General features: G+C 43.1%; 1 protein-coding gene across 1 annotated transcript in view; it reads right to left on the bottom strand.

The window, feature by feature from the left end:
* Positions 1–9,824: 9,824 nt before the first annotated feature.
* The window catches only part of SEL1L2 (SEL1L2 adaptor subunit of SYVN1 ubiquitin ligase), a gene marked incomplete at both ends in the record, with an annotated part of 99,688 nt that continues 89,732 nt past the window's right edge, over positions 9,825–19,780 (bottom strand). Inside the window, 3 exons of the mRNA XM_079718959.1 lie at positions 9,825–9,944; positions 10,085–10,213; positions 17,802–17,974. Of these exons, the coding sequence (XP_079575085.1) occupies positions 9,825–9,944; positions 10,085–10,213; positions 17,802–17,974 (422 nt within the window). The remainder of the gene's footprint in view (positions 9,945–10,084; positions 10,214–17,801; positions 17,975–19,780) is intronic.

Here is a 19,780-nt window from a genome sequence, read left to right as displayed (position 1 = left end):
ACCTTAGTTAAGAGGAGAGCATTTTAAAGAATTACAGAGGCAAAATTACATGTAAAGTATCTGCACAGTGATGAAAAGTGCTGTTTGCTTGATTTCCCTTTGTTGTTTGAGGTCTTTGGCAATATTATTCTAATCCAGGTCCACTGTCCCATTGTCATGATCAAAATGAATTGGAAGCAGTCAAGCTCACACAGTGTAGAATAGGTGGAAGAAGGTGGTGATAAGGCAGCCAGGAGGAAGCTGGGAAGCACCCAAGGGTGAGTACGAGTGTGTTCACCAGTCAGTGCCGAGCCATTTGCCGTCCTTTTCATTTAATGGGCGCGGCCCTGCCTCCTCCTCAGCCCTAGGGGAGTTACTGTAGGATTTGCTTCTCTCTGTCTCTCTCCCACCTGCCTTCCCTCCCTCTGCCACACGAGAGCACCAAGCTCTCCCTGAGTCCAGGGCTATGCCTTACGCGGTAGATATTCAGCTCCATTTTGAATCGAATTAAATTATGTGGAAAATGTACCCTTTCATAGGCTAAGTTACAGTTAAAAACCAGAATTTTGTAGGAGAAAAAGAAATTACTGTTCTTGCTCTCTTCAGTTAGGACATTCATTGATATCAGAAATTGGGATACTCTTTGTGGCTTTTTTGTTTTTTGTTTTTAATACAAAGGAAAAGAATACCTAGTCAGCAGAATTTGGGGAAGGTTTTTTTAGCTTAATTTTCTTACTTGAAAGGAAAGGAAAACAAAAAACTCCTACACATTAAAGTGTAAACTGATGCCTGAGGAAAGGACGTATTCCACGGTGTCTGTGTTCCCTAAATGACCCGCGTTTACAGGTACTGATATTTGTTTTTGAAGAATGCATGCAGAATTGTTAAGTGGTTATTGCTGAGGACAGGGACTGAGGAACCAGATGTATCTGCACCTGTCCCAGTGTCTGAACGTCTGTCGGGGTGCGGGAGATGGGCAGAAACTAGGAGGGAGGCTTGTACTTTGACTTTTTAATCTTTCTGTAAAATTTGAAGTTTCTTACCAAGGATATTAACTTCCATTTATTTCATGCCAACAGAGAATATATGGGTGGTGGGGTGGAGCTGGGGAGGAATCTACCTTGAGCAATCTCAAAAACAGGGTCCATTGGTTTAAAAAAATAAAGAGGAATTAACACAATGAATTGAGGACACTTATTGTTTAACCTGAGTGACAGTGGTAAAATTATTTATTTTAATGTGAGTGACAGTAGTAAAATTATTTTTTTTAGTTAATATCTGCTTGAAGTATCTATTAAGCTTTAATTGTTTGGAACCTTCAGGAAATTTATTTTTCTGAATAGCTGTGTTTTCCAAATGATTAGGGACCCATCCTTTTAAGCCACAAAATTTTAAAAAATGTCTTATCAAAAATATTTCCAAAATGTGTTACATTTTAAACAGTGTATAGAACATAACTATTTCTTTATAATTCAACAGTTATTATCACAACTTTTTTTCTTTATAGCTTTATAACTTGACAGTTACTATCACAACTTGTACTGCATTGCTTGTTCCTACACTGACTGGCCCCAAGAATGATGTGGTTTGTCTCTATTCCTGCATTTTTCTTACTTGCTGTCAATCTCAATGGCCTTACAGAAACGAACTTTCTTGTCAGTTCTTCTTGCCCTTTGTGATGTGTAAGATTAGAACTCAGATTGGAAGGTTTCTAGGACGGGGTTTAAGGTAAGAAAGAGGGAGGAGGTTCTGTGAGAAGGACTCTTGGAGTAAAATGCATGGGCTTTATTGGTTCCCTTAACAAATCCCCATCGAGACCCATGTGCCGGGCTCCCGACTCTTCTCTGCACTCTTAGTTGTCAGTCTAACGTGGCTTCAGGCGGTGGGCCTGGGACATCTGTTGGCTGCTGGGAGACTTTTTGGATTATTTCCTGGTTCTTAGCAGTATTCCAGGTTGTTGGCCTAGAGAATTACAGAGGTGGCAGTATTCATGAAAACTTACATTTTTAAAACAAAGAATTTCTTCAGGATTTGTTGAGATGGAAGCTACCCATAGACACCAAGTTTGTGATATGAATGTAAAAAGTTACAGCTACAGAAAGGTGTACTTCCTGAAGTAGCTATGAAACAAGTTTTGTTTTTCAAACCCTTTTAGTACCATTTTTATCCACTAGGTGGAAACAATTACAGTATGGCCTATATTGAAGATATAGTTTTTATAACTCAGTGAATGTCCCTTAAGTAAGGATGAAATAAAAGTATTTAACCATGGATTGGCATCTGTGTAGGAAAGAAAGAAACATTAAAAGACATTTGGGGAAAATAAGAATACTTGGCATAGTGATTATTTTATTCCTTCGTAAATTATTATCTTAGTCTCTTTTGCCTAAGAAGAAAGTTTTGAGGGTTTTTTTTAGAGGGGGGCTCGAGGTGGGGAGGTTGTTATTGCTGCTGTTAATAATGTGAAGTTTATCTTCAGGAAACTAATAAGCGGACCTGCCCTTCCAGAAATTGGGGTACTTTAATTCTCTGCCTGGATACTTGACAGGTATTTATCTCGCTGGTTTAAAAAAACAAATTTGAAGAAAATGGAAGGTACTGTTGTTAACAAATAGGGAAATAATGCTTTGGCGTCTGTGGTGGTTTTAAAATCTATCCACAGATTCTTTGATACTCTTTTCTCCAAGAGGTGGAGCTTCATTCCCCTCCCTGTGAGTCTGGGCTGAATTCAGTGATTCGCTTCCAACAAATAGAATATGGAAGTGGTGGTGTGTCCCTTCTGAGGAGGTCGTAAGAGGCCCGCTTCCTCCTCTGAGATCACAGCCTTGGGGAGAGCCAGTGCCGTTCGTGGAGGGCATCGAGCAGCGCTCGGGAGAGGATGGCGCGGACCTGCCAGTGAGGGAGCCAACCCGGGGGAGATCCTCTAACCCCAGTGTGACTTTCAGGTGACACCTTGACAGCAGTCTCATGACAGACCCTGAGCCAGAGCCACCCAGCTAAGCCACTCCACGTTCCTGACCCACAGAAACTGAGATAATAAATGTCTGTTGTTTAAGCCACTGTGTTTGGAGTAATTTGTTAACACAGGCTTAGATAACTAATATGCTCACCTTGGGAAAAGTTAGGTGCCCAGGGTATGCCAAGTTGTTCCTTGAAGTATAGAACATATTCTGCTTACTTGAAATTGTATAAAGTCAGCATAAACTACCATATTACCTTTGTTCTCGGGAAAAACTGGGCCCGAGATACGCTTTCCTTGAGGTTTGAGTCCATGGTATCTCAAAGTAGAGCTAACCTCCCAAGGTACATTTAGTAGGCTTCAAATTTCATTTCCTAGGAATACATATTAGGATCAATTTTCTAGAAACCTGATGGGGCGAGTCCATAATGAAACCAGGGAACGTGAGAAGGAAGGCTCTGACCTTGAGAGTTCAGTGAGGTAACAGCGGCTATGGTTTTCTCAGTCAGTCCCTCCTGTCTCAGCTGTTGAGTTGCTGACAGCTTGTTATCAGGATGGACTGTTGATGCTGCGTGCTTGTTACAGGCTCTCAGGTGAGCACAATGCTGTGGAAATGGTTAAGGGTTTTTAAAAGCCAGAGTTTATCCTGGTCCTGCAGGCCGTTGCCAAAACCAGGCAAAGATAAACTGCCTGCGCTTTCAAGTCCGGGTGTAATCCGGCCAGTTCCCAGACTCCTTGTACAAGAGTCTCGTGCGTGTGCCCAGGAGAGCCAGTGCTAGTTGTGTGTCAGAGCCAGCCCTGCAGAAGAACCGTCCGGGGCAGCTCCAGGTCACAGTGTTAGGGGCCTGGGCTGAGACTGGGAGCAGGAGACGGCGGGGAGGAGAATCCCAAGGGAGGACTTGCCAGCCCTTGCCAAAAACCCAGAAGTAGAGGGACAGGCAGGGACTGGGGGTCGGGGGCTCTGGGTTTAGTCCTGGCCCTACTGGTTCCTGACACGTGGGCTGGCACCATCTCTGTGACCTCAGGATTTTCATCTGTAAAATTGCAGGTTTGGTACTCGATCTCAAAAGAGGTCCCAGGCCTGCCTTCCAAGAAAGCTCCTGAGGGGCTTTTTCAAACGAAATGTTTTTCCACCCTCCTCCCATTGGTTGAGAGTCAAGGCCATCTGGAGCCCCTGTTACTGAGGGGAGCGTGAGACATCCTTCCTCCACGTTATGGTGGGAAATGGCTGTGAGCCATCGAGCAGGATGATTTCAGAAGCATTCAGCTCAACCCGAGGATCTGGGTCCCAAGACAGAAGTAGCCAGGATTGCCCTCCCATCCTTGCAGTTTCTCAGTCTCCATGTTGACATCTGGGGACTTCTTTTCCCTTCAGTGTTAACTTTAGATTTCGTCTGAAGCCAGCTAAGCTTCTCAACAAAAGCAGCTTCACTTACCCTGTACCAAGGTGCCGTGGGTTGGCCAAGCGCTCCTTTTAAAACTGTGTACTATGCCCCTGCCAGGCAGTGTGCTGAGCCTCTGATTAGCATTCTCAATTCGCATTTCATCAGCACAGCTCCCTATCGAGTAGACACTTGTTCTACTGTCCCCATCTTTCAGATGAAGAAACAAGTTCACAGAGGTTGTGACTTCTCCGAGGTCACATACATGGCAGAGCCAATATATGACTTCAGTCTTGTATGGGACAAAGCACTTAATTTTGTCACGCTGCCTTCTTTTGGAGGCCAGAGCCTTCTGTGTGAGAGACCACTCTTTTTTCTCCATGTCTCCACTCCCCCCATAAACATACATCCCAACCAACATATTGGAACCAGGCAGGTGACCCCACCCTCTAACACACACTCAGCCCTGTGCTGGGATCTGTCCCTGTGGAGCCGCCTGCCCTCCAAACTCTTCCAGGTCCCTTCAACTCTCAGCTCAGTCGGTTATCCAGCTCAACTTAATCTTGCCTTCTTGTCCCAGGCCATCCTGAACTTTTGTGAGTTCCATCTCCGTTAGCACTTGATACGATGTTTTCTGTCCACAAGTTCTGCCTTTCAGCTAAGTGTTCAACCCCTTGAGCAGTGCCACTGCTATAACCAGGGTTCTGTCAGCCGCAGAGATGGCCCAGACGGACTCGCTGCCAGGCAGACAATGGGGATCCCTGTGAGCACATCAAGCAGCGGGACGCTGGAAAGACAGGCAGTGGGCATCGGACACATTCAGCTTCAAATTCCAGGGATCAGCCACTTGATTGGGGTTCCAGGCTAAGCTCTTATCCCGGTGGAATCTGGGTATCACGCACAGCAGGTGGACAGGGATAGCAGGGGGCAGGTGGACTGGAAACAGGGAAGGGCTTCATCGTGGAGAATAAGATTAGAACCGTGATGTGAGGTCACATCAAGGCCTACATCAGAGATGACTGGGCCTTATATTGTGGGATGATAGGTCTCCAATCCAGGCAAGATGTCCAGCTGTCATTAGATACCAGGGTGGCCCGGTAGCATGATCAGCATGACTTCTGAAATCAGACCTGCCTGTTGAATCCCCTTTCTACCACTAACCAGCTTACCTTGTATAAGTCACTCAACTGCTGACATGTGCCATTCCTAGACGCATTAGTACATTGCCCAGCAGAGCGTAAATGCCCTTTCCAAAGGCTTCGAAAGCCAAGCTCATAAGATGACTTACATGTCTGGTGCAGTAGTCCTCAGATTACAGAGTGCTGTTAATAGGAGCTACAAAAGAAGGTAGTGGTTAGAGCAGGGGGAGAGGAAGAGTTTCCAGAGCTAAATATGGTTGGAAAAGCTGGGTCAAACAAAATTAAATGGATATATCCTGTAAGACTTCTCAGAATCTTTAATGTGCTCATGTTGTTGTGACTGTCCCAGAGGAGTCTATATTTTATGGCATCTTCCAGACTTAATCACCCAATAACTCTTTTATCAAGGAGCACCTTGCAAGACTTTGAACATGTTTTGGGAAACATTAGCCTAGCACAATGCCTGGCATTGTGAAGGCTTGTTAAATAATTTGAATGGTTGCAGGAAAACTTAACATTCAGTTATCTTGCAAAAGTTGTTTATGAACTTTCTCAAGGCAATCCCAGTGCAGTGGTTAAAAGCACGGACTCTGGACCTGGTCCTCCTGGCTGTGTGGCCTTGGACAAGTTACTTGACCCCAGCTTCCTCTTCTGAAAAAGAGGGAAGATGATAGAGTATTCTCCTGGGAAGGTAGTTGTAAAGCTCTAATGAGTTAACAATACATTCGGTTAGAACAGTGCCTGGCACATTATAAGCATGATATGTTAGCTATTATTTTCCTAGATAGAATGAACTTTAGAGAAGCTTTCAAGAACAAATTATTGACTGCCGTTGTGATGCTAGCTTACCATTTGTCCTACATAAAATCCCTCTTGCTCACACAAGAAGATTGACTAATAAACAGATGCCACTTAAAATCACTATCCCATTTTAAAAAAGAATAAGTTATAGGACCTCAGACAGCTGTTTTGCCTCTATGGCAAAATCCAAATCTCAAATATAAGAGATTTGCTCTAATATTCTATTAGGTGAAGATTGAATATTCTTTTTTTTCCAGAGGCACTTTATCTTTACTTAGAAATTATTTTCTGTTTAATAGAACACAAATTAGGATAACTCATTTCACACAAGCACACACCACAAAAAATGTTTCCATATCAAAACACAGGTACCAATGCTGGATGAAATTAATTAGGTGGCAGGATAAAAAGGAACAAAAGCTAAGAACTGAAATAATCTCACAGCCTAAAAAGTAATTCTATTCTTGCCACACATGGGAAGATTTTAGGGCGTTTTGCTGTTATAGATCTTAATGTTATACCTGAGAGGCTGGATTGGAATTATAAAACTTTTGAGGTGTAAGACATCAGAGAAATCTTTCTTATTTTGCAGTTGAGGAATCTGAGTCCCAAAGAGAGACTGATATGCCTGAGGTCATTAGCTGGTTCTGGAGGACAGGCCTGGAACATAGATGTTCCAGAGTCTTGTCCAGCGCCCTGCGGCAGGCCTGATGTCACTCATGCAACCCCAGCAGAGCTAAGGACCAGCCACTGCACCCACCCTGCAGGAGGTACATTTGTGAACGTCCCTGGCACAGCTCTCCATCCAAGGGTCTTCGGTACTGAGTCTTTTGCAAAACCCAGAGTCACCCCCTTACACCGAATTTGTTTAGAGCACATTTCAGTGTTGCGGGTTACAGTAGACCTCGACCTGGGCTCTGTTGCCTGGCTCCCACCCCCAGAGATTCTGGTTTAATTTGGCATCGGGAGTTTTAAAAGGTATAGAGCCTGCTCCAGAGCATCAGTTTTCCTGAGGAGAGAAAACTGTATGAATCACAGATAAACTCCATTTTAACCTCCCTTGCGTTATAGTCGGGAACTCTGAAGGACCAGCTGCTGTGCTAGTTATAAAAACATGAGTCATTGTGCACTTCGTGACGAGCTTGTGTTGAGAAGAGGGTGGGTTGGACCAGGTTGGGTGTGAGGAAGGTGGGTGTGGGCAAGTTGGTCATCCAGTGCTAATTGAGCATCTACTATATCTGAGGCCCTGGATACCTAGAGATGAGAAGGCCTAGCCACCACTCCAAAAGGGCTCGCAGCTGGGCTGGCTGGAGACCACGGGGAAGCTGACACGGTGTATTTTCTTGCAACCAAAAGTACTCTGATTGAGACACTTAAGTGAAGGCGCTGTGCAAAATAGTGCACAGTGACCAGTGGTCAGTCACCGTAAAGCCGCCCAGGTGCGGGCAGGTGCACAGTCCATGCGCTGCGGTGGTGGGAGCTGCTACTGCGGAGGCTCTGGAGCAGAGGCCCAGAAACAGACGTTTGGATGATTCCAACACCCTAAACCAACCACTCGCGCTCTCAAAGCCTGTGGCTCACAGTTACTTGGAACAACGAGCTGAAACAGGAAATTGATGAGCTCACGCTGCCCTTGCTCCTGTATTTCAGGCAGTGTCTACTCTACACAGCAAGCCGCAGAGTCTCTCTTTCCACCCCGCCTGCAGCTATTTTCACAAGCTTTACCTCCTAGGAGGTCATCTTTCACCCAGTCTTGGAACCGGGGCTCACCTTCCACGCTCCCCTCTTTGCACTTATCCCGTCTCTGATGGGCTCACATTCCAGACACATGAGAGAGAGAACCGCACGGCCCTCCTGTCCGTTAGGCTCTGACCTGAGGTTTGGATGCCTGCTCCTTCCTTTCACATTTGTGAATGGGGCTTTTATCATTCCTTTGGGACTGGAACTCTCTAGTAAGTTAGGGATTGTGTCAGGAAATTGTAAACACTCAGACCTCAGACAAGCCTGGATAGTCAACGGCCAGGTAAATGACTGTGGCTAGTATGTGTGTGTACAATGTTTACAAAGCACTTGTGAAGTCAGGCTAATTGAAATTGTAAAAATCTCCAGTCAGGTAGGAATTAGTCCTATGTTATGGAGGAAAAACAGGTTTGGATAAATTATGCCCAAAGTCGTAGAGCTACTAAGGGACCTCAAACCCAGGCTTGGTTCCAAATCCATTTCCCTCTCCTTTCTGATCATGGTTGACATTTTTTCTTTTTTTTTTTTTGGCTGTGCTGCGAGGCTTATGGGATTTTAGTTCCCCCGACCAGGGATGGAACCTGGGCCCTCAGCAGTGAGAGCTCAGAGTCCTAACCACTGGACTGCCAGGGAATTCCCATGATCGACATTATTAATTAACTCTTTTCCTGTCCCTAGTTTGGGTTTTCAAGTAGGCAAGCACAATCTTTTCCTACATAAACACCCAGCATTTTGGCTGGAGAACTAACTGCAGGGCACTGAAACCACATTGAGTGTTATCAGCTCAGCTGTCCACACATTCCAACAAACTTGCCATGAGCTTCTAGAGAATATTACAAGTTACCATTTATGGAGTTTATTCCAGATGCCGGACCCTGTGATAATTCCTTTACATACGTTATCCCATTCATTCTCATACCAGCTCTCTAAGATCTTGAAGATCTTCCCACTTTGCCGATCAGGAAACTGAGGCTCAGTGAGGGTGAGATCCAAGACTGGCCCTTCACATAAGTCATGGGCCTCCTGCACTCTTCTCTCCCTGCACTGTCCCCAGCACTGGGCCGCAGCCCTGCTTCACCTGTCAGAGGAGACAAAGAACCGGGCCCTTTAGCCTCTGTCCTAGGAGACTGGTAACTTCTCCCTTTATGGATACTCCAAAGGGGATTCCACAGGGGTCCAGTGAGGAATGGAAGAGAGGGGTGCAAGCTGGAGAGACCCCAAATGGTGCCGTTCACTGCACAGCTGCTAAGGGAGCTTTGATAGAAGGCCCCCGGCTGAGGAGGCTGAATCAGTCCCCCTGGCACAGCAATGCCATGAGGAATTTTGGCTCCTGGAGATAGAATGTGGTTCACCAGATCATTCCCATAAGACAAAGCATCTGTTTGTAATTTTTGCCTTTATCACATTCTGAGGGATCTGTGTTCTTGCCCTCCCAAAACTCCCCCTCTCCTGACTTCAGTATGTCTGTAGGAGCCAAGAAACCCATTTGTCCTCTCTAAAGGGGACTGGCTGTCACAACCACATGAAAATGGGTGGTCTTTATCCCTAACTCAGGACTAGATCCCCATGATGAGAAGTTTGTAAGGAAATCTTAGGTGATCAGTCTCCAGCAATCCCCTCTTCCCCAAGTGGTCACCTCAACTAAGCAGGAGATCTGAAATGGTTTCTCAGAGGATGAGTCCCAACCCTTGTCCATTTTCCATCACAGGCCTATATGGGAAATCAGCAGCAGACTCCTGAGTCTGACGGGGAAATTTTTTATTTAGTGAAGATGACTTGAAGTGAACTGGTACCCGTGAGCAGGTTTTTTCTCTGGTCCAGATCCTACAGGTAGCGATTTCTAAGCAAGAAGATCAGCACGGCAACAATTAGGCCAATCACAAATAAATCCCAGTATGGTCCAAGGGTATTGTCCAATTTCATCCATTTCCATCTCATGGTAAACTGCTGGCAAGAGACATTCTGTCAAAAATAAATCCAAGCCTCCCACTTCATTCAGAACCATCATCTGCCTCCATCCCGTCTCCCAAGAGTTGCTCACTGGAGTTTTCAGAGATTTTGGGACCTATCTGAGACAAACTTACATTAAAAAACAGGATATCTCGAAACAAATGCACAGTTTCCAGTTTCATGAGGGCAAAGAACACAGGTATGTGAGCGTCCGGACTTGTTTCAGCAGCCATATCATATAATCTCCTGGCCAAGCGAACGTCCTGGAAAGAGAAGAACGGCCCATACTCATTAGGTACAGATTCTTTGGGAGAAATTAAATGGAATCCATATGAAATACAGTAACTTATCTTTGGTAGGCTGAACGCTCTTCCCCCATGGCCCGCACAAGATGCTCATGCCCTAATCCTTGGAACCTGTTAATATGTTATGTTACAATAGCAAAGCGAATTTTGCAAATGTGATTAAGGTTACAGACCTTAAGATAGGAAGATTGTCCTGGATGACCTGGTGGCCTCAGTGTAATCACATGAGCCGTTAAACACTGAGTTTTCTCAGAGAGCAGAAGAGAAAGGCAGAGAGAAGTGGCAGAGGAGAAGTCAGAGATTCTAGCCATGGGAAGGACTCAACTTGCCCTTCTGGAGGGGCCACGTGGACAGGAGAAGGAATGTGGACAGCCAGCAAGGAAATGGGGCCCTCAGTCCTACAAGCGCAAGAAACTGAATTTGGCCAACAACTTGAATAAGCTTGGAAGCAGATTTTTCCCCAGAGCTCTCAGTAAGGAACACAGCCTTTATTGCAGCCTGTGAGACCCTACAGAGAGGACCCGGTCAAGCTCACCTAGATTTCTCACCTACAGAAACCGTGAGATAAATGTGTGTGGTTTTAAGGCACTGAATTTGTGGTCATTTGTTACAGCAGCCATAGAGAACCAACACAGACCCCAAAAAGCTTTCTTGGATATCTCTGGACCAGACCTTAAGTATAATTCCAATTAAAGGGGCAGGAGAACAGACACAAACAGTACATCTCCCCAAACAAATGGCAATACAGATAGTGGCAAGCATTTAAAATCCCTGCTTTTCTTCCTAGTACTTATCATACCTGAAGTTATGGGATTTGTTTATTCATTGTCTGTCTCCAGGTCCCTGAAGACAAGGGCTTGCACTTCCTGTTCACCCCTGAATTAGCAGTGCTTAATGAAGTGCCAAGGACATGGCAAGTCTTTGATAATACTTATCAAATGAGTGAATTAATGAGGAATGAGCGAATAAACTATTTTGGTTCTCAGGCTGGAAGTTGATTCCATAAATGACGTACTATATTTTTAGGAACTTGTTTTTCCCCATTAAATTATGCCATGGTAGATCAAAAATCTTTCATTTTCACCTACTTACGGCTTGTTTTTGTTTGCTTTACATTTGCTTTGTTTTCCCAAACCGAGAAACGAAAAGGCTAAGTAGAATTGCATTTAAAGGTTGAAGCGCCCTAGGCCAGTGCCAGAATTATACTTTGCTTGGGTGCCTGTGGATTATTTTCAAAAGAAGGGGAAGAAGAGGGATTTTTCACAAATTGTGCTCATCCAGTATCTCTCTGTCTCTCCTCTCCATCTCCCAGACCCCCGTTACACAGAGTTCAAGAGTTGTGAATCCTTGAGGCCTCTGCTAAACCCATTTCTTGGGTGGTGTCCTCTCAGCTATGTTTTGCTTGTCATTTCTTAAATTTTTCCAAAGCTTCGTGGACTGGTAAATTTATTTGTTTGAGAAAGAGGAATAATGCTTGCTTAAAATAATTAAAATTCAGGAGACTGTTCCAAACAAATCTTCCTGGCAACAGAGAAAATGGATGTTATAAAAACTCTAAATTGTGTCTCGAATTCCAACAAATTCAGAGGGTGTTCACTTGAAAGCACCCTACAGATCACAACAGCGGTGTTACCTCCACACGTGACAGGCATGTTAACTTGGAGGGGACGTTCAAGGAGAGGCAACCTTTGTCAATATCTCATTCCTTCCTTCTTATTTGAGGCAGGCAAGAGTTATTAATTTATTTCTTGAGGCACAAACATCACAATTCAGTTGCTTAGCTTATAGTAAAAAAGAGCAGAGAAGTACCATTTAAAGTGGGATGAGCTGGCTCCCGGCCAAGGTGGCCTCACGATTCGCAATGGGGGTGGGGTGCGATAGGAAAGTCTTTCTTTAAAATTCGCAGAGAAAGAAAATCCTGAACCGTTCTGTCTAATTAGGGCAACCCATATAAAAGAAATTTTATTACTAGACTCTAGAAAAGACTGCTTGTTCTTTGATCCTATTTAGTAAAAAAAAAATCCAAACCATTCACACAAAGAAAATTCCCTGTGATAAATTGTGCTTTGATGATGGCTAGGGTCCATTATTTAAGTCCATTGCACATCCAGTCCACTTACTTTAACTTTTCTGTGGTACGTTTGAGTTTATTTTGCTTTAAATTCAGTGATTTAGGAGATTGTATAAACAGATCTACAGCCTTCTTAAGTGTTTCTAACTCTAATGTCAGGTGTGCCAAAGTACTGCCCTATGCTCACATGTTCAAAAGCTGCTTATAACTCAAAGATACAGAATTCTCCAGCAATAAAGGATCTGGTTTATGAAAATTGTTCAATTACGTGACTCAGGAGTTTTCCAGCCCCGAATCTTTTGGTGTCATCAAAAATGTCTTATACTGGGACAGAGGTAGTTTTTTGAATAATTCATTCTTGTTTTCTTATTATAAATATGTTAATTAGAGGAAACTTTGAAAATACAGAGGTGAACAAATAAGGAAAAAACACCCACAATCTCACTGTACGGAGGTAACTACTGATATTTCATACACATCCTTCCAGCATTCCAGTGTTTTTGTATATATTCATATATATATACTTTTAATTTAGGAATTTTTCATTCTGTATGATACTTTGTCTTCTGTTTTCTTAAGTTAACGATATATTTCAAAAAATATACCATGTCCTAAGATATTCCTTTAGTCTATAATATTTTTATTTTTAATGGTTGTACAGTATTTCATAATAATGGCTAATACTTATTAACTATTTACTGTGTGACATTCACCACTGTCGTTTATTTAAACCCTGTTACAATTCTATAGGGCAGATGATATTATTAACTTCATTTTAAAGATGAAGAAACTGAGGCGCTGAGAGGTTAAGTCACTTATCTAAATTCATATGACTTGTAAGTGGCAGAGCTGAGATTCAAATCCAGAGAGTCTGCTTCTAGCCTGCTCACTTAGTCACTAGGACATAAAATACATAATGGAGTAGTATAACACCACACAATAGTTTATATAACATGTTCTCTATTTTGCAGTATTTTGGTTGTTTGTAGGGTTTTTTTCTAATAAATAAAGGTATACACACAAAATTTTTTTTGCACATTTCTGATTATTTCATTAGATAATAGACATGTATTTCAAGAAAGGTTATGACCATTTCTAAGAGATGTATATTTTCTCCTGTCATATTTCTGAGGGGGCCATTTTAATGTCAAACTTTAGTTTGGCCTTTCCAGAAAATAATTCTATTCTGGTGTTTAAAGCTTCAGCTCTAACACTCCATAGGAGGTCAGACTAGACAAATGAAAAAAATAAAAATGTTTCGTGCCATAATTACTTTTATTTTTGACAGATCTATTTATAATTTATTCAGTAGATGTGGTTTTGTTTTCCCTGCAGGATCCAAAAAATGTGTTATTTAGTAGGTCTACCTACATATACTAAAACTCATTTCCAAGGATAATTTCCTCTCACCTTTTTTCTTAATTTAGATAGATTTTCTAGTCAGTATCTTAAAACATACCTGCTTTCTTCCATTTTAAAAACAAAACAGGGCCTCCCTGGTGGTGCAGTGGTTGAGAGTCCGCCTGCCGATGCAGGGGATACGGGTTCGTGCCCCGGTCTGGGAGGATCCCACATGCCGCGGAGCGGCTAGGCCCATGAGCCATGGCCGCTGAGCCTGCGCGTCCGGAGCCTGTGCTCCGCAACGGGAGAGGCCACAACAGTGAGAGGCCCGCAAAAAAACAAACAAACAAACAAAAAAAAAAACAAAGAAAAAAATGAAAAAGTAAAAAGAGCATCATGTGTCTTATACTCTATGTTACAAAAACATTTTAGAACAGAATCTGACAGTACTGATTCCTCTGCCTGAATGGTTTCCTCTTTAACAAGTTTATAGTATTTCACTTGTGTGTGCATGCATGCACGCCATTTTGGGCTTTCACTTTAGCTATGGACGTGTCTCTTCCACAGTAGACTATGAACGCTTTGAAGGGTGTCTTGTTCTCGTATCCTTCTTGACACAATGCTTCTTGACACAAAACAAGGACTTGATAAATATTTGAGTAAATAAATGAATGAAGAAAAGCAAGGCACGTTACCATGGTAGTTTAGAAGCAGATGTCTTTTAAATCTAGGGCTTCACTGAAGGGTTCATAGAGGTGATGATATTGGAGCTATTATTTGAAAAATGGATTGGTCTTCAATGGGCAAAAATGTGGGAGAAAATCATTCCAGCAAATGGGGCGATGTGACCTAAGGTCAGGAGGGTGCAGTTCAAGGTCTTGCGGGGAAAGGAAAAGCAGCCTAGAAGATATATAGGGAAATAGTGGCATATCAAGCCATTATTGTCAAGGTGGATTAGGTCAGGGAGGGTTTGAATGCCAGGGTAAGAAGTCTGGACTTCATTAAGCAATAGAAAGTCAGTAAGATTCTTTTATTTTTGTGTTTGTTGGCTTGTATTTGTGTGCGTGTGTGTGTGCAACTTTTGGGAGGAGTGTGGTGGAGGGGTAGCAGTACTAGAGTTATACTTTATCAATAATAACCCAGTGGGGCTTTGTTAGCTGTATTATGTGTTAACTAAAGTAATGCTAACATCTGCAACCAATAAACCCCCAAATTTCAATGGTTTAACATATTCAACAGTCGAGTGTGGATGTTTCTGGTTGGTGGTAAATCTTTGGTGGACAGAGCTTTCTCTGGCCACACAGTTCAAGGAAGAACCCTAGAATGGGAGACTCCTGAGAATCCTTTACAACAAGTAGAAATTCTGGCCTGAACCGGGATAAGGACAGAAGGAATGGGCAGGAGAGGATGGGCAACAGGTTTTTTCATGGTTATTAAATTTTTGAAGGACTTCTGAATCAAGTATAAATTGAGAAGGAGTTTCATAACAAATTGTGAGCCGAGTGCTTATATTTCTAAATTAGTTCAGGTCATCTCTCAGCTTCTCCCTAGGTATTATTTTGTGTTCCCAAAACAATGGTGCAGTCCGTCCTGGTCCACAGTTAAGTCAAGTGAGCTTAACTCAAGGGCGGAAACTGGGGAATGAGATGTTTCTCAGTGAAGCTATTAGGATAATTCACCTACATCACCCTAGTCCCAAATCCTTTCCTAAAGACAGATGAGAAAAATAATGACCCATATTTTTACACTGATTTACCAAGAGTCTATTTATACCTTACTTCTTTTTTCCAGGGGGCTTACATTCAGAGTTTACCAAAACTTTTTTTGATTCTCAGAGAAATCCTGGTAATGATGTTAGACTCATCTTTCCCACTGGTTTGCATGAGGTTTAACTAATAAAGAGGATTGTGAAGAGCCTTGCTGAAGACATGCATAATTACTCGATGTCTTGGGTGCTATGAAAGCCTATTCTCCTAACTGCTTTGCTTTCATTAACCATAAGTGGAACAAGCTTTGGACTTTTAATTATCAGCATATTCATTTTAAGAATTAGAAGAGGTGATATCTCCTCATTAATTTGACTATGAGATAGCAAGATTAATAAACTTGGCCCCTGGGTACTTGGCAATTATTTTACTAATTGCTAAACAAAAGAAATTAATAAAGACAAAGAGCAACGGCCCCTCATTAAATAAATCTAAAATTCCCATGTCCAGGTCTGAGGTTAAGCACAGCCTCTTTTTTTTTCTATATGTAGAGACTTTCTGTAGGAAAAAATTTATCTGTGACAGAGAGACTGATCAAAATGAACTACCCACGATTTAACAAGAACCCTGACCGAAAAGAACAGAAATGTGGCTAGAGAGAAACTTCAAAGGTTTTCTACATGTATGAAATATATGTCTCGACAACTGCTTTTTGACATTGTGAAGAAAGTGCCTAGGAGAGAGCCAGCAGTGACTCGAAGGAGGAAAACTGAACCCCCGACACAGTGGGCTGTGTAGTCGGCCCTGTGTCCTGAGAGGACAGCTCTCCCGGCCCCAGGGAGTCCCTGCTAAATGGCCTCACTGTGAGGACAATGGGGCTGTTAAGTCCTTCTCAATTCATATGGGGGCAGGAGAGCTAATCTGAATTTAACCCATGGGGTGGGGTCACTTTTATCCTATACAGACAATGCTCCTCTCACCAATATTGTTATGTTTTACATGGGGAATGATGAACAAAAGTTTTAATCCTCTTGAAGCCTTACTTAGCAATCACTCACATTCTCTTCTGATCTAAAAAAGTCATTCCACACACTGTTTCACTACAAAGCCCTTTCACAAAGGCTTATTCGTTTTATCCTCAAAGCCTGGGGCAGGGCTTGTATCACTGTTCCGTTTTACAGATGTGGATGACAGTTGGAGGGGAAGGGAGTGTGGCTTAATAACATCCAAAGGATCATCCAATCTAGCTATTCGATCCAGTCCTGCCCGCCCCAATGTTATAAAACAGGAAGCTTGCACCTGCTAGGAATGGGGAAAACAGACTGCATTTGGATTTGACATTCTTTCTACTGCTTAGGGTTCTGGGGATGATGAAAAGTGATCAGGCAAGAGGCAGGCACAGGAGAGCACCCGAAGGCAGGGGTCTCTCCCGTTGGATTGTTGGCACCTGAATGAGAAGCTCTTGCAGCCGTGTGCACATGAGTAGTTGTCAGCTAGGAAGTTCCCTATCAATAATTCCCAGTTACTATCACAACTGGAAGGAAAAAGAAAGCATAGAAAATTCAGTAGTGCCGGGCCCACTCCTTCCACCAGTAATGTGGGGTCAGCCAGATCTGGGTTCGAATGATGGCTCCACCACCGATGAGCCCTGCAAACTCGGCCCTATGACTTAACCTGCACTGTGATTTCCTGATGCAAACAATGAGGACAATGATAGGATGCGTCTCATTGAGTGGTTATGTGACTTAAAGGACATGGTATACATAACACACCAACACCCGGTTATTGTAATCACCTTTCTCACCCTGTCAGACCCTAAGGCCATCTTCTGCCTTAATTACACTGACTGTCTGAAGGATCTACCCGTTATCACCTTGTAGTGTTAGCCCTCTTAATGAATACGCCTCATCTCCTCAAGTCAGGTGTAGTCTTTGAAGGATGGAGATCTATTTTCTTGGGCCTCTCTAGAGCACTCGGCATTGTGTCATGTACACAGTGGGTGTTTCAAAAGACGTTTCTGGATTAATGCCACCTCTGTATCCAGCTCTGATCTCATTCTCACTTTCTCCTTATTACCGAGAGCTTGTGAGTCAATGGAAATTTTAATGGAAAAAGGCCTGTGGGTGGAAGGCAGTGCGGGCAGGGCCTACTAGTGTTGCTGGAAAAAGCGTGAATTTACTATGAATCAAACTGGCCAAGACTATATTTACTCTCCTCGTTAGTTCCATCCTTGGGCGTCATGGAGAAAATAAATTCTACCTCATAGGGTTATATCAGGATACATAATATGTGTTGGCATGTGGGAGGGACTCAGCAAATATTAAGTCTTTTTCTCTACATTGATGATGTCAATGAAGTGTAAAACATTAAAAATTTTCCTTCCTGTACAGCTGCCGTTACTAGGTTGGATTATTACCAGCACAATTACCTTTGCCATACCTAAACCATGTTCATACATATAAGCCAGGTTGAACATGGCTTGTGCGCTGTGGTATTTGTTGGCTGCGATGCTGTAATGCGTGGCTGCTGTTTGATAGTCTTTCTTAGTCCCGTAGCCATAGTAATGGTAATCTCCAATTTTCACTCTAGCGAATGCATTGCCTGATAGAAATATTAGAATGAGAAGGAAAATAATAACTCAAATGATCCATGTATAGTTCCTAGTAAATTATTAATATCAGCCTAATGATAATCTATATAAAAAAAGAAAAAAACACTCAGAATCCCAGAATCAGAATTAGATATGATTTATGGATATAACACACAATGCTAGCTGTCTTGATTGTAGGATAACTCCCACAGTATAGTACAAATGTTCTTAAAGAATAAAAAATGATCCATTTTACCTTTTAGATTCATTTTTTGAAGGTAGGTCAATTCTTGGGAAACTGGCTCCCACCCTTCCTTTTCTTAGCCTTCACTCCTGAAGCTCTGCCCTACTGCATCACCAGTTTCTGCCCCTGTTCTAGTCCCATGAGTCATCCAAACACACTTTGGTATCTTCTATGAACAAAACCAAACCTTTATCCCATTTCTTTATCCCATGGCATCTCCTTGTAACTACTCCCCATTTCTCTGTTCACGTCACACTCAGCCTTTTCAAAAGGGTGTTCTACGCTCACTGTCTCCAAAGCTTCTCATCCCACATACTCTTCAACCCACCCCACTCTGGCTTCTGCTCCCTCCTCCAAGAAACTGCTATTTTTCAGGTGGTCGATAACCTCCACGCAGCCAGATCCCCGGTCACTTCCTGTCCTCATCTCACTGGACCACTAAGCAGCACTGGAATCACTGGCGCTGTCTGCCCAAGCCCTTTCTTCTCTTGACTTCCCTCCTGCCTCATAGGCCTGTCCTTTTCAAACTCTTGCCTCACTCCCCCTCTACCCAGCTTCTAAATGTTGGAATATCAAGGGCTCGTTACTGACTCCGTTTTCCCCAGCTCCTCTCCCTTCTTTTCTCTCCTCACCTCCCTTCCCCTCCTCTCTCCTCCACTCTGCTCTATCTCAACTCTCTTTCCAGGTGATCTCATCTAGTTCCATGGCTCTATGTTTCCTATTTCTGAACTTGTATCTATATTCCATCTCTCTTTAAGCCCCAGATTCTTACAACTGCCTTCTTGACTTCTCTGCCTGGATCTCAGACTTAAAACATCCACTAGAGATTCTTAACTCCCTGCTACCCCATCCCCCAAACAAAGTCATCAGTTCCTTTCCTCTATCAGTGCCAGCACCACCATTTTTCAGGCCGTAAATCTAGGGGAATTATTCCCAGTTCTTTCCCCTCACTTTCATTATCAAATCCATCAGCAAATCCTGTTGGTTCTGCCTCTAAAACACACCTGTTTCTCTCCAGCTCCTCCACCATCTAGTCTAAGCCTGGAATACTCCAGCAGCCTCCAAAATGTGCTTTTAGCTACACTTTTCGATCTGTTCTCCACACAAGAGCCAAGATGATCTTTTTCAAATGTAAAATCAAATCACATTATTCCCTGTGTTAAAACCCCCAAGCGCTTCACTTTGCACTTGGAATAACATCCAGATTCCTTACCTGACCTACAAGTTGTGCCTTATCTGTCTTCTGCCTCCCTGGCTGGGCTTACCACATGTCACTTTCTCGGGATGCTCTAGCCTTCTTAATATTCCTTCAGCACACCGAGCTGATTCTTGCCTCAGCATCCCTGCAGTAAGATTCTTCAAGCCCCTCTGCCTGGTATGTTTGCAGTTCCTCTGACTCATCATTCTGGTCTCACTGCAAACGTTGCTTCCCTTCTAGAGCCTTCTCTGACAACTTGTCAGACTACATCTCAATAGTTATCCATCCCATCTCCATGTTTTATTTCCTCACAGCATGTATCACTCTTATTTGTTTACTAGTTTATTTTCTCTCTCTCTTTCATGAGAGAGAATT

This window comes from Hyperoodon ampullatus (assembly GCF_949752795.1).
Source record: "Hyperoodon ampullatus genome assembly, chromosome: 14".
Lineage (NCBI taxonomy): Eukaryota > Metazoa > Chordata > Mammalia > Artiodactyla > Ziphiidae > Hyperoodon > Hyperoodon ampullatus.
This window is presented reverse-complemented; position numbering and strand designations above follow the sequence as displayed.